We start from the raw sequence: 14343 nt of genomic DNA, 5'->3' as shown, positions 1-14343 counted from the left end.
GGCAATTCTAATCGCATATATACACTACGCCACGTACCTATCTAAACTATGCTGATCCGCACTACGGATGTCATATATATCAAAGCGGAAGTCTAATCACTACTTATTTACGTATTAAAAATACACCTTTTTGTATTATAAAAAATAACCGGTACATCACGAAGTCGAACCGCGATCGGCTGCGGGCTCGGGCTCCGCGGCCGAATGATTTTTTGTGGAAAGGCCGAGGCTTGGGCCTAGCCGCTCGCTCTCCCCGATCTCGAAGATAGGAAACCCGGCGCAAGTCGTGACAAGCGGTCATTGCGGCGATACGGGAAATTCTGCGGTCATATATATTGAAAAATTGGCGCAGAGGCAAAAGTTCCGCGACAAGAAAACACTCACATCACAGACACCAGTCAAGAACGGATTCCAACACGACTGATAATGATCGTAGATCGATTCTACTCGTCTGAATCGCGAACCTACGGATCGGATCGTTTCTTATACTGTACCAGAATCTGTATTGCGACGTGCGGATTGGATCGATTCCACATTCAAAAGTCGGCGAATCGCTGCTGGCAACATGGAATTTTCATACAGAAATTAATAAGCTGAATAAAATACGTTTCTTAAACTCGCATATAATTAAACGTGTCAGAAATATACACATGGTTTATTTTCCATTTATTTTGGTTGTAAGGGGCGAGCGAGGATTTGATAGAATATAGAGTGGATGTGCAGATGACGTCCCTAAACAGCAGTCAAGGAGGACCGGGAAGGAAAAATAAATTTAGCATTTAACTAAGGTGGTGGTGCAAAAGACTTGAATTGAATAGTTATCTCTGATCGTGACACCTCACTGAAAGAACCATGAATATGGAGGTCTTTAGTCTGTGGTTCTGATTTAGTTTCACATTGCCTACGTCCACATGCTACGTCCAAACAGCAGTGCAGCGGAAATGGAGGTGTACATCTCCCCCTTATTTATTCTCAGCAGAACATGTCAATTCGTTACACGTACAGCACACCGGTGTGTTGGAGAGCCAAGCCAAATGTGGCTGTCGCCTGATAAAGCTAGTTGTAATTACTGGTGAAACGTCGTACTCAGATTGTAAATGTTGTGGCTTGGCTCTCCAACACACCGGTTAGTGCTGCACTAGTGACGAATTGGCCACGTTCTGTTTAAGTGACAAACCTTACTAGTTGGCTGTGTCGGGTGGTGGCGGGTTTAACGACACATTTAAATATTTACGCCAACCCCAAAAAACCTGTATTATACAGTGGTTTACTAAATGATCTAAAGTTTGGAATACTGAACCCTTAGAATTCAAAATATTACTAAATTCTGGCAATCACTTTGTCCCCCAATGCAGCATAGGAGGGCACGAATGGAGCTTTTCATGTAGGATTTTAACCGTGAAATTTCACTTCCTTTTCATCGTAATAGTGAAATCCACTACACCGGCGTCGTGGCTCTGTAGAAACAATGAGTCCGAGTCCATCTTCTCGTCGACAGCAGTACCAGCCACCTTACCGGTGGTGTGAGTGGGGCGGCGGGAGGCACACGATGCTCTCCTTGCCGTCCAGCATGGCCTCCAGCCTCGCCCGCCAACACCCGTGCTGCTGCCTCAGCGAGGCACGCAGGCGGGCGAGATGCCCGCCCAGCTCACGCGTTGCCTCCCACAGCGCCAACTCTGGCGTCCCCACCGCGCCGCTTTCTCTCTCCTGCTGGTGCCCGCCCCGGTGCTGCCTCTGCTGCTGCTTCAGATGTAGGTGGAAGGGCAGGTGCAGAAGCAGCAAGGTGGCAGCGAGCCGCTGGGCTGGAGCCTGCAGAGATCGCACCACCATGCTCGCCTCCTGCTGTGCTGACTCGGCGAGATCTCGCACAGCTGATGGTGCAGAGCCGCACTGCAGCAGTCGCCGCTCCTGCGGGTGAAGTAGTTATGCCAATAACAGATGCAGAGCGGAACAGAACGAGTAAACAGGCAGCACGATATTATGGGAAACTCCGTAATATCATGTAAAAACATATACAGATGGATATGACACTCCTTGTGAGTAGGACCAGGTGTGTTTATATCTGAAGTGTGCTTTTATGACAATATATAGTGCCATTCATGGAAATTGCATCTCAAATCATATACAATTTGTTGCTCAGATTTTCCTATATTCATGATTAATCCACGAAATCGGTAACGCATCGCTGGTGTAATGTATGTATGGTCGTGTGAGATCCCGGACATTCCTTACTAATCCCTGGGATTCCCGTAATGTCATTTTTCACAATACGCTAGTTACAATATAAATTTTCATGATAAAACGATAATCGGGATATCAGTTTCCCTCAACTCTGCAACTGTATTTAACATGTGTACTATAAATTTTGTGTTTTGCAGTACTTGAGAATAAAAAGTATCAGTAGAAATTAAAATTACTAATAGTTAAATGCTGTTCAATCAACAAGCCTGCCATAATTATAATTATTGTAATCACTGCAACTTTACAATCTACACATACTCCAAAGTTAAACAATAGTGAATTAATTATTTGTATAAAATGCAAGAATTACAACATTACATAATTGCCATGCTGATAAAAACAAGTGTTAACTGTTATCTATTACTACTTTGATAGTGCTGTTTGTTGCTAGCCACTTAATGATTTGGCTATTTTGCCATGTGCTCAGAAACTGCATTTAAAATAAAATATTCAAAAATACTTTTTTTAAACACGCTTTAATGAAATGTACCGTACTCGTAATGGCAGAACTCCACGACTCCAGGAAGTGGCCCCGCAGCTTGCCACAGCATAAGGGACCGTGGTGATTTAGAGGCAATGTGAGTTGAGCGTGGACAATTAGAGCCGTAAAAAAGATTGTTTAAAAATATTTTTTTTATTTTAAATGATAGAATATAGTATTGTCATCAGTATGACATACCTATACCAAGTTTTCAGTCGATACGACATTGGGAAGACGGTTGAAATAGAGTTACAAGATTTTAGGATATGACAACAGACAGTGAGTTAAATAAAAGCGTGTTAAATGTTTAAAAATATATATTTAAAATTTGTAATGATAGAATATAGTATTGTCATCAGTATGACATAGCTATACCAAGTTTGCAGTCAATACGGCATTAAGAAGACGGTTGAAATTGAGTTACAAGATTTGAGGATACGACAACAGACAGAGTTAAATAAAAGCGTGTAAAATGTTTAAACATATTTATTTTTTATGATAGAATATAGTCTTCTCATCAGTATGACATAAGTATACCAAGTTTGCAGTCGATAGCACATTGGGAAGTGGGTAAAAATTGAGTTACAATATTTTTTAAGGATACGACAACAGACGGAGCGAGTTAAATAAAAGCGTGTAATAAAAAGAAAACTATTTTTCAAAGCACGAGTTTAAATGGAACTATTTATTTAGAGATCTAATTATCATTTAATATTTTGTCAAGAAATAAGATTGTATAAAAATAAAATGACCCATGATGGTCACGATGCGACATTCAGTAAAACGGACGATACGCAGATTATAGTGGATCTTGTATCATATGGTGTATCGTGTTGTCACATTCCGGCGACCCTACTAACCCCTAACTCCATTATGTAAGACCATGACAGTGCCGTGGGGTCGTGCCGCACCTCACTGAGCCATGTAGCGTGACTGCGCCACAGCGCGCAGTGCACGTCCCTTTCAATCCTCGCGAGACTCTTGCCCACCGAGCCGAGCCGAGAATCGAGGGACATGTCCTGCACCCCCTCCGTCCCCCGGTGACATGGCATAGCTAAGCTGGGGCAACGACCCCGATGCTCTTGCTGAATCAGCTTCACTTCCACAACACTCTCCTAGAAACCAGCACAGCACAGCAACCATTATAGATGGTATGTGGTAATTTTCGTTCTCTCCAAAATTCCGTGAATCCGTACAACTCTTTTATAAAACTATTTTTGTTTACCATTCACTCTTTTTCAGAAGCTACCTGGACACAAATTATAGCTCAACGAAGTGGCTTATGTCATTCAAGGTCAACATTTGATTCTTGCATCTTGTCTTTCTTAAATGTGATTAGACAAAAAATGGTTGTGCTGAGTAGGACGTGTGCACAGTGTGTGGGCCGATCGCAGAGACAGGCATTGGAGTTGTCTCCACAAGTCCTGCGACCAAGAGGGAGACCTAAGAGCAGATGGTGGAAATAGACAATTAGGGCACACATATGAGTGTTTGTGTAAGTCTATGGGCCTCTGTTAGTCTATGTAAGTCTAAGGCCCTATAATAGGTGACTGTTAGGGAAGATTTTGGAGGTCATGTGTCTACTGTGCAGCAGCTGCGGGATCTGGCAAAAGGCAGAAAGTTTTGGTGAAGTCTGGTGGCATCAACAGCTTTGGCCACGATGACATTTATAGAGTCTTTTAACACCTATATATGATATTTAATTTGTAATGTGTGTTCCTTTAAAATGAACTGTTATGTTCATTTATCAATCTGCTTTGTCTGTCATGTTTGTTACATTAGCCGAAAAGTCCACAAATGCATATTACTAAAAAATGTTAGAGCCTCTTATCAGTCCACTGCTCAATAAAGGTCTCCCCATGCCGTTTCAGTCATGATTGTTTAGCCATACTACACGATGCTGGTTAGTGTGGGTTGGTGAAGGGGAACACCAGCACCAGTTAAGATATCACCACTGATGTAGCCATAATTGAAATAGAACTCAGGTCACACAGGACACTCTACACAAGGCTTCTAGGCGCTCACTCAGAAAACATCTTGTGCCCTGATGTGTCACTACAGCTGGTGTCATGCTCACCATCCACTGCCAGAAAGCAGGCTCCATATTCCTCCACTCAATGAAGGCCTCCAGTCTGGCATTTTCCTCTCCAAGCTGCTGTAGGACCTGGGAAATGAGACACTGTCCCATAAACCACTCCCTCCGTCAATGACCATAGAGATTACACCTGCACATAGCAGAAACCAGGCAAGGTCAGGGAGTTGGTGGTGAAAAGGTGATGAGTTACAATTGTTTCTTTAAACAAAGTTTAATGGTAAGTTTTTTACATCTCATATTTATTGTCCTGTGTCTGCGATTCATTTCCCTGTGTTAGATTCCTAGTTATGGGTCCCTGGTTGCAAAGCCCTGGTTCCAGGCTTGACCGTACCCATATGAGTCAATGTCAGACTTGTGCAAGTCTGTGAGCCTGTGTGAGATTGTGTGGGCCTGTATCAGTCTGTGTAAATCTGTGAGAGCCAGTATGAGCCTGTGTGAATCCATGCAAGACAGGCCATACCTGTGTAAATCTGTGTGCTTGTAAACCTGTGCGAGTCCACGTGACTGGTCTCACCTGCGTCAGTCTATTCGGGTGTCTCAGCAGGTATGCCTCGGTGCCGGAGAGGTGTTTGCCAGGTTGGTGTGGCTGCCTGCATGTGGAGTGTACACGGTGCAGCAGGGTGCAGAGCTGCTGGCGCGCACTGTGCAGTGCCCGCACTCGCATACGCAGCTTCCCCATGAGCCACAGTGCGTAGTGCACGCCATCCTTGGGCAAGGGGGCGCCATCAACGGGGCGCAGGTGCCACTGCTCCTCACCAGGCAGCTCACCGTTTGCGAGCTCCTGTTTGAGAGGCAGTGAGAAGCATTCCCCCAGTCAGAGCCTCAAGAAAGCACCGCTCTAGTTAACGTGAAAGTAGTTAAAGCAGAACACGTTAAGAAAGCTCGAAAATTCACTGGACAGCAGTCAGTATGATTTTATTCTTGCATTCGGCAAAATTTTCAGCAGCTAAATGCCGACGTCTGCTAGCCACGACGGGACTTTGAGAGTTTGTCCATTTTGCTATTCCTACGTTGATGGAGCGCGAACTACTATCATGATTACTGTTTTTCTGTGGACATCAATCCTTGATTCCTCCACCAAAGTTAATAACTCGGTCTATTAGACTCTTTAATCTCATCCACACTGTGCTCAACCTCAAACTGCGTTCCTTATATAGAGGCGTAGATGTATTGACCACGCTTCTGCGCTCTTGCACAATGTGGGGGGGGGGGGGGATTACTGAGGCAACGTAATGATGCAACGACATGTAACCACACCAATAAACAGTTAGACTTCTCCACAAATTTGCCTGTCGCCTGATGAAGCTAGTTGTAGTAATAGGTTTTTACCCTTTCAACTGGTACAAAAACTGACACCTTTATACAAGGCATCGTGTTTGCAATAACCACAACACAAGCAGTCAAAATGCAAACAAAAAGAAACAACTCTGAAGATGATAATGATATGCACTGCCCTTGAAGTTGATTGGTCCACACCCGAAGACAGCTTTTCTTAGAGCCTAGTCTCCATTGGTGTTGGACCAGATGACGCCAAAAGGCGTACAACTCAAAGACAGCGCACTATCAGAGTATTGAGAGCTCGGGGTAAGCATTTACACTATAAGACCTCCTTTACCAGTGGCAAAATATAGTAATTGGTTTTTACTCTTTCAACTGGTACAATTGCAAACATGATGCCTTGCATAAAGGTGTCAGTTTTTGTACCAGTTGAAAGGGTAAAAACCTATTACTATATTTTGTCACTGGTAAAGGTCTCATTGTGAAGCTAGTTGTAATTACTGATGAAACGTCGTACTCAGATTGTAAATGCTGTGGCTTGGCTCTCCAACACACAGGTGTGCTGTACTAGTGACGAGTTGGCATGTTCTGTTTACGTGACAACCCTTACTAGTTGGCTGTGTCGGGTGGTGACGGGTTTTAATGACACATTTATATATTTACGCGATCTAACCCAAAAACCTCTATTATGGAGATGGTTCGAATAAACCTTTGACGTCATGTATTTACTGTAATAGCCGAGTGAGATAGCAGAAGAAAGCAATGGTGCTGTGCAATATTTGCTGACAACTCTAGACCTTGAATATAACACAATGAGGAAATGTATGATTATGAATTATTTGTATGGCCTAAGTGACATTTTCACACTTAGAGGATGTATCTAATGATGAGCATAAAGGTATGTTATGCACTCACAGGAAACAATTTCATGGCACCATCGTCAAGTTGCAGAGCACCCTGGGTCAGGTGGCGAACCGGGAAGTGGGTGGTGTGAAGAAGCCATGAGAATGCGAGGAGCAGCTCCAGAGAACCCAGCTGCTGGGCTCCCCCCGGCTGGAAGATCTCAGGGGCCACGTAACCATGATGCAGCAGCCCAGCCTTCACAGTGGAGATGACATCTACGCATAGAGGGAAACCATGCCAGGCACCAGTCTGTTGTCTAGAGGCCCCATCAGAGGCTGGTCTGTCAGTCTATTATGCAGACAGACCAGATCGTATTAACATATCATTCCTGACAAACATTTCCCAGTAGGATTGGTTTAAACAAGAAATACTTTGAGTTTTAACTTTACTGAGCCTCATTGCCCAAATGCCCTTTCGCGGTATGGATCACCCTGAATGCACCCGGCCTCTTCCACTTAAAAAATATAATCAGGGTAATACTTGGTTCCTATTGGAGAGACTGTCTAGGAACACCAAGTGTAGTTCGTATGGGCTGCAATGCGGCAAGATGTGAGTACAATGGATTCTAGAATCCATCGGCATGGTGCTTTTGTAGGGAGTAATTTTAATTTGTTGTATTATAGACATTGTGCATCACACCAAGGATTCATTTTTAAATGTATGCCATTGGGACACATTTATCTGGAATTACATGTCTATTTTTTCACAAAAAATGTGTTTGCCTCACATCCTTTTGCAGGAAACCCCAGTCATATGACTATGTGATGCTTTTCTATATTTAAAAAAACTGGAATTTATTGTATTTAGTTCCATTAAGTAAATGTATACATAATTTCACTCATTCCAGTCTGTCCTCTGCTCTCGACTTGGCTTCAAATCTAAACTCCCTGCATCCCCACATGACCCAAGTCTCTCAAGTCTCCTATGTCCCCATGCCCGTGTCCCCGTACCATCAGGTGTCTTTCGGTCCAGAGCTGTCACTTCCACATTCCCCTTCTCCTCCACCACCGGAGCAGCAGCAGCAGCATCTCCCGTGGTGCACACAAGCACCCGGGACAGGAGAAACCAGAATACAGGTACCTGCTCCCAGCATGAGTAGTGACACGTGCAAGTCACACATTCACCACCATGACTATAGTGAACACCACCACAGTTATTGTAAAACAGACTATGATGGTTATTGTAAAAATGGCCATGATGGTTACTGTAAAATAGACGACGATTGTTGTTGTAAAACAGGGAATAAGGATTATTGTTAAAACTGGTGTTATTTTGCAACAACAAAAACTAGAAAATGGTGGTTAATGTCCAAGAGATGATTATTACAAAAAAAGTTATCATTGTAAAATAGGTGATGGTTATTGTAAAACAAAGTGAGGAGGAGAGGGACGTACACTCTCTGGTCGGTCGTACTTGGCTTGCCGAAATTGTTCTGGGCTGACCGTGCCAAGCCCGAGGCTGGAGAGCAGCCGGCACAGGGCCTGAATTGCATCCTTTGGCCTCGGTGCTGCACGGCTCATAATGTCCTCCACAGGAAGCGAGACACAGCCCTGTGACACCTACCCAGAACCACGCAGTCGCATTCAGATTAGCTGCTGTTCTCAAATCAGAATTTTTCATTCTACACAAAAATATTAACCATAATTTAAGTTTTTTGGTTAGATTACGTAAATGTAGTGTTGTAAATGACGGACGAATAAACTCCTTCCTTAAGGCACACACTGTTTTTTGTTTCCTTAACATAGTCCCTTACCCGTTACCCTGAGGAGGTACAGCCTCCGGACTTAGCAAAGCTTAACACTCAAGTCTATCTCCTATCCCAAGGAGGTACAGCCTCCGGACTTTGGCAGGAGCTATCTCAATCTCCCTGCTAACCTAGCTTCCTCCGGCTGGGACCTAGGGGAGGCTCACTGACCCACCGCTGGCCCGGTGGGTCCCCGACCTCTGGTCGCTCAGGACCTTCGCCCTTACAAGGGCGGGAAGGGTGGGAGCCAGGGTCCTGCCTATCCAAGACCTATTCTCCCTTGACCACTGGTTACACAGAGCCTCAGCCCTTACAAGGGCTGGAAGGCTTGGTCCAGGGTCCTAGCTGTCTTCAGCCAGCTTGAGTCTTCGTGTAGGCAGAACTGCCCAGAGCTCTCAGCGCTCTGGCCTTTATACTGGTTCGTGGCTGGGCTCGTCCAATCCCAGGCCATTTTGTGGAACCTTCTGATTGGTCCTTCCCAATCTGGCGTTTGGATCCTACATTACCTCATTTGACCCTGACCGTTTACCGAGCGGGAAAATTGTGTTTTCGATCCGCTCTCTCGCAGATCGCCGAACAGCGAGTAGTTATTACCACTACATAAATATAAATGTGTCGTTAAACCCGCCACCAGCCAACACAGCCAATTAGGTTTGGCACGTAAACAAAGCATTCCAATTCGTTACTAGTTCGGCACACCCGGTGTGTTGGAGAGTAAAACCACAACAATTCCGAGTTTGACGTTTCACTGGTAATTACAACCAGCATCATCAGGCGACAACCAGTTGTGGAAAAATCCTGTTTTGGTTTAAAATAGAGGGATAAATGTGATGTTGTCACTTGTGAGAAAATCAGGTGCGAAGACCAGAGGGAGGAGGGTTAATGTATGAATATAATTTACAATGGATATCCATTTCTGGTTGGGTTATTCATAGGGTAATCAACATACAAAATGTGCATGCAACAACGTGCATATTGCATGCACGTTATGTATGTACACCATGCTTGCACATCCAGCCGTTTTGGTGGGTGCAAGAAATCGCAATACTTGTTATTAGCTGCTCACAGTTAATCACCATGGACGTGTCGAGGATAACCCACCCATCTTCACACAGCCGCACCACACAAACAACATGCATACCATCCACACTCGATATCACACACACCACACACATCAATCATGCACACGGGGGATGCACCAGAGAAGGGTTGGAGGTCAGGGGTCAGGGGCCACTCACGTCATGCACACACAGCACGCTCGGGCAGGGAATAGACATTGGGGGTGTGAGCACTGACATGCAAGACACGCAATCCGATGGGTGAGTGGATGACACGGATCGGATTGGTGCAGAGAGCAAATCGTGGAAGAGCGGGAAATTTGAAAAAGTTGATTGTTGGAGGGCGGAGAGGTTTAAAAGGGACTGGAAAACGAATGAACAGGGTGGGTTTGGCGATGAGCGTTGCTGCGGTGTACGAGCAGTGACAACGGAATTGAGAAGTTGAAGTACACCAGCCCAAGTCTCCTTTTTAAATCTTTTATATTAAGTTCACTTGCTTGCTTGCGCGCTTACGACCGTGCAAATCTTTCGGTCGTTGTTTAACCCACTTCCCGTGATCCAATCGAGCTGACATTTTGCACACAGGCTCGTTGTGCGTGACAATTTATTTTCGTGAAAAATTTTTCAAACATTTTCCACTTTTTAGGAAAAAAAACAATTCATATTTAAATTAAAATACCAATGTGATAAAAATGAAACTCTTACTCAAGAAAAACAGAAATGAATAATAAAATAAAACCAATGCCACGCATATAAAGGATTTATAGTGAAAAACTTTGTTTTTACGGGTTAATTTTTTAGGCGTATGGTGACCTGCATAGGCATGCGGTTAAACAGTGTATTACTTGATAATATTCTTCCAAGCAGCACTGAGCCTGTATCTTTCAGAAAGGTTAATAATAGATTATCTAATTAGTCTTGCCGAGTAGTAACTAGTTTTGCACAAAACTTCAACATTATCAAAATAAATTGAGAGTCCTTGTTGGCACACGTATTCTGCCACTACCGACATTTGTGTTTGGGAGTAATTAATATTTGGATTTTTTTTTATCATTGTGGTGTTTCTGAATATAGTGTATAAATTGTACTTTACTCGGCTGAGCCCAGGAAAAATATAGCACGGTGACCCCTTATTTACCTCTCCTCACCCATTATGTGGTGAATGGGCACCACGGTGGCGAGATGTTAACTGCCTCGCCTGCTATACATGAGGTCGTGGAATCGATGTCTGTATATTTTGAGTTTGCATGTTTTCCCCATGGTCGTGTAGATTTTACTCCGGGTCCTCTGGTTTTTCCCTCCACATTTAGAAACATGTGCCTAGAGTATTTGGCTGATACATTTCCACTTGATAAGCCACTTCATTGAGCTATCATTTATGGCCAGGTCACTTCTGAAAAAGAGTGATATAGCTCAGTGGGCCTAACCTGGTAAAATTTAAAAGTTTAGCTTAACATAGTTTATAGAATGAGTCTGGGCTCTCCCGTACAGCACTCACATCATCATGTGAGTGGGTGCTGCAAGCCACAACCCAAATTTCCAACTTGTAAAACAAGGCAAGCCATTATTTGTTTGATCCATCAATACTGAGCCAATAAAACGATTTCATCATTACAGTGAGGTGAATACAGGCTTTACCGGGTCTTTGTTTTGTTTGTACAATTAATATTTTTTTTACATTTGTGCGTTATACTTTTGACAATATATTTGGGCACCACCAGCCGATATTTTAATGACACATTTCGACTGCAGTGAGGGGATTGTAGTCTTCATCTGTCCAAAATATCCCAGTCAGAATGGGTTTAACGCTGAAAGAAAAGGTGTGTAAACAACCAAGATATTATTCCAGCAGTTTTATAAAAAAAAACAATATATAGCAGATAGCTATGCAAATCAGCATCGAGGGTTTATGGATGATGGTGTAGTCCTAGATGTGTATTCAGTTGCTGTAGGATGGAAATCATGGACATTAATGGGCAGTATTGTTACAAAATTGAAGCTGTTGTGGTTATCTGGATCACTGCAGATTGTTTTCCCAAAGTGTGTGCATGGTAGCCAGGTAGTGATGAGGAATCTCACATGTATATTTAGTTAATCGGTCATTGTCTGTCTTCAAATACGTTATTCCATACACCCTCAGCAATGTCTATTGGTTGTGTGCTCTAGTATAACCATTCTTGAGTTGTTAAAATTGTGCCGTGTATCCCAGGTTCTTTAGCCAATTGAGCACTCAGGGACAAATACAGTGCCACGTTTGTATCCCGCAGGCCAAGACAGAAACTGCCATTCTGTCTCACCGACGTATTCCGGCCAAACGATGCCCTTGCGTCCAGTGTTCTATGTCTTCCTCCGCTGGGATTGTTCCCTGAAGATGTCACTTGACTGTCGCTTATGTTTGACATAATTAACATATCGTATATTTTTGTATGTTTCCATAGTCGTGCAATGATCAGCCAAAATGTATTTTGATGTTTCCTTAGCCTTAACTTTACTATTCATGTTGTTTTTAAGTGTGTTGTACAATCCAGTTTCTGTTGCTGGAAATATATATTCTTCAGCATTAATTATGTATGCACACTACTTTTGACTCATCAAGTAACGCCGTTTTTTTACTATAATTTGTATTTCTTTGTTTTTTTGTCGATTTATTTTTGCTTCATTGTTGTTCTTAGTTTTTATGCTATAGCTTTGTAATTCTGTCAACGCATGTCACCCTTGAAAATTAAACTCATCCTTGTCTCTTGAGTATTCACCGGTATGAAAAAATAATGGGTTTTACCCTTTATTGCAATAAAACAGGCGTTAAGATGTACAAACACCAAATATAAACCTTAAGCGAGGAATCATGTTGCATTAACCACGTACTTGTGGTGAACATGCAAACAAAACATGCTCCGATGATATATGCATTGTCTTTGGAAGTGATCGGCCTACACCAGACATCCTTCTTGATGGCCTTGTCTCACCAGTGTCAAACCAGAGATTGCCAAAGGCAATGCACGTATCAGAGCATTTATTTCTCGGGGTGAGCAGCTATATCATGTTTGAATATCTTAACACCTGTTTTATTGCCAGAAAGAATAAAACCTATTCTTATGTTTTAAAAAATGTGTATTCGTAATCAATAAAAACTGGTATTCTTAGTTATTTAATAAGACAATATTTTGTCACTGCTCACCCTATAAGTGCTCTGATAGTGCATTGTCTTTGTACTGGTCGCCTTCAGAGCATGTTTTTTTTGTTGCAAGTTCGCCACAAGTACGTGTGGTTAATGTAGCCATGATTCCTTCCAAAATGTTTCTATTTGGTGTTTGGACATCTTAACACCTGTTTTATTTCTAGAACGGGTCGAAACCTATTCTTATTTTTTAATACAATAACACTGGCAAAAAAGGTCCCATGTTGTAGTTTTCAACGGGTTGAACAAAATAAACCCAAAACTTGTCACCAGACTCCAGCAGCGCGGCGGTTTCTCTGCGTCAGCGCCGCAAGGCCGCGGGGTCAGTGCGGCCCACGCAGCTGCGGCAGTGCAGCCGGCCCGGCGCGTGCTGACCGGACAAACCAAGCCATCTGAGTCGGCCACCTGAGCGCTAGAACACAGCTACAGCGCTGAGCGCTTGAACAGTGAGCGCTAGAACTCAGTTACAGCACTGAGCTTGAACAGTGAGCCCTAGAACACAGCTACAGCACTGGGAGCTTGAAGAGTGAGCGCTAGAACAAAGCTACAGCGCTGAGCTAGCACAGCGGCAGCGCTAGAAGGATTGTAGCGCACACGATAACGCTGGAGAACTGTTTAAGAGACGCCACCGTCGAGTGGCGGAACGCCGTGAGGACGTTCTGAGATCGCTAAGAAGCTGTGCACCGCGCTAAACCCGCCACGACGCCACGCTATATACCTGCGAGGTCTCCTGCGAGGCCGCGTGGAGGCCGCGCAACCAGTCGAGTTTGCCGGGGGCAGCGCAGGGACCGCGGCGATTTACAGCGCACGCCGATTACCGTCGCGCGCAGTTCGCCGCCATCTGAACTCAGTCGCTACCGACGCCGCGGTCTCTAAAGAGAACGGATCCCGTAGGGCGGTGTAGGGCGACCTCCTTTCGGCCAGTGGCCCTTCTCCGCTACTATTGCACAAAACATCGTCTGCTATACATATTGTATCTTTTTAAGGCCAAGGTAGAGCGCTGACATCGCTAGGGATGGGGTTATTGCGATGGCAACAATACATTAGGTCAAAAATAAAAAAAGTCTCTCGGGAACGAGCGAATGCTATTTAAGGACAAGGTGTTTATTTTCCAAATGTAGGCAGTATTTTTTCATGAAAGGTCAGTTGCTCGTATTTCTCTAAACCTAAACGCTGACCGTGCGACCAAATCTCGGGCTGCGAGTCAAAACACAGCGTCAATCGTGATCAGGCTGGGGGTTGCGAAACAGCGACACGCGGTGAAGCTTCGTGTTCAGCTGCTCAATAACGTTCGCATTTCAACTGCTTGGACATCACGATAACTCATGTTGACACCGCAATATTTTTCTGACCGGTGTTGGTGAA

General features: G+C 43.9%; 1 protein-coding gene across 2 annotated transcripts; it reads right to left on the bottom strand.

Moving 5' to 3' along the window:
* Positions 1-651: 651 nt before the first annotated feature.
* On the bottom strand, positions 652-13835 carry TEDC1 (tubulin epsilon and delta complex 1). 2 transcript variants are annotated; one of them, XM_061560689.1, is made up of 8 exons: positions 13697-13835; positions 8393-8557; positions 7949-8078; positions 7011-7213; positions 5332-5598; positions 4800-4901; positions 3634-3837; positions 652-1908 (listed from the first exon to the last, which is right to left on the bottom strand). In XM_061560689.1, exons 2-8 carry the CDS (start codon positions 8516-8518, stop codon positions 1513-1515), a joined length of 1428 nt encoding a protein of 475 aa, XP_061416673.1. In that variant the 5' UTR covers positions 8519-8557; positions 13697-13835; the 3' UTR covers positions 652-1512. The 2 variants fall into 2 exon arrangements, with proteins under 2 accessions (XP_061416673.1, XP_061416674.1); XM_061560690.1 differs by having other exon boundaries at positions 4800-4886.
* Positions 13836-14343: the final 508 nt, after the last annotated feature.

The sequence above is a fragment of the Lethenteron reissneri genome, chromosome 26 (assembly GCF_015708825.2).
Source record: "Lethenteron reissneri isolate LAM-NWPU_2019-01 chromosome 26, ASM1570882v1, whole genome shotgun sequence".
Classification (NCBI taxonomy): domain Eukaryota; kingdom Metazoa; phylum Chordata; class Hyperoartia; order Petromyzontiformes; family Petromyzontidae; genus Lethenteron; species Lethenteron reissneri.
This window is presented reverse-complemented; position numbering and strand designations above follow the sequence as displayed.

Bases quoted from the DNA above. Each gene is read 5' to 3' on its own strand.
- TEDC1 (XM_061560689.1), bottom strand. From the start codon at position 8,518: ATGAGCCGTGCAGCACCGAGGCCAAAGGATGCAATTCAGGCCCTGTGC. The intron at 5,599-7,010 runs GTGAGTGCATAA...CCTCTCAAACAG, and splicing joins GTGCCATGAAATTGTTTCCT to GAGCTCGCAAACGGTGAGCT. The intron at 3,838-4,799 runs GTGAGCATGACA...GCTGGTTTCTAG, and splicing joins CTGCTTTCTGGCAGTGGATG to GAGAGTGTTGTGGAAGTGAA.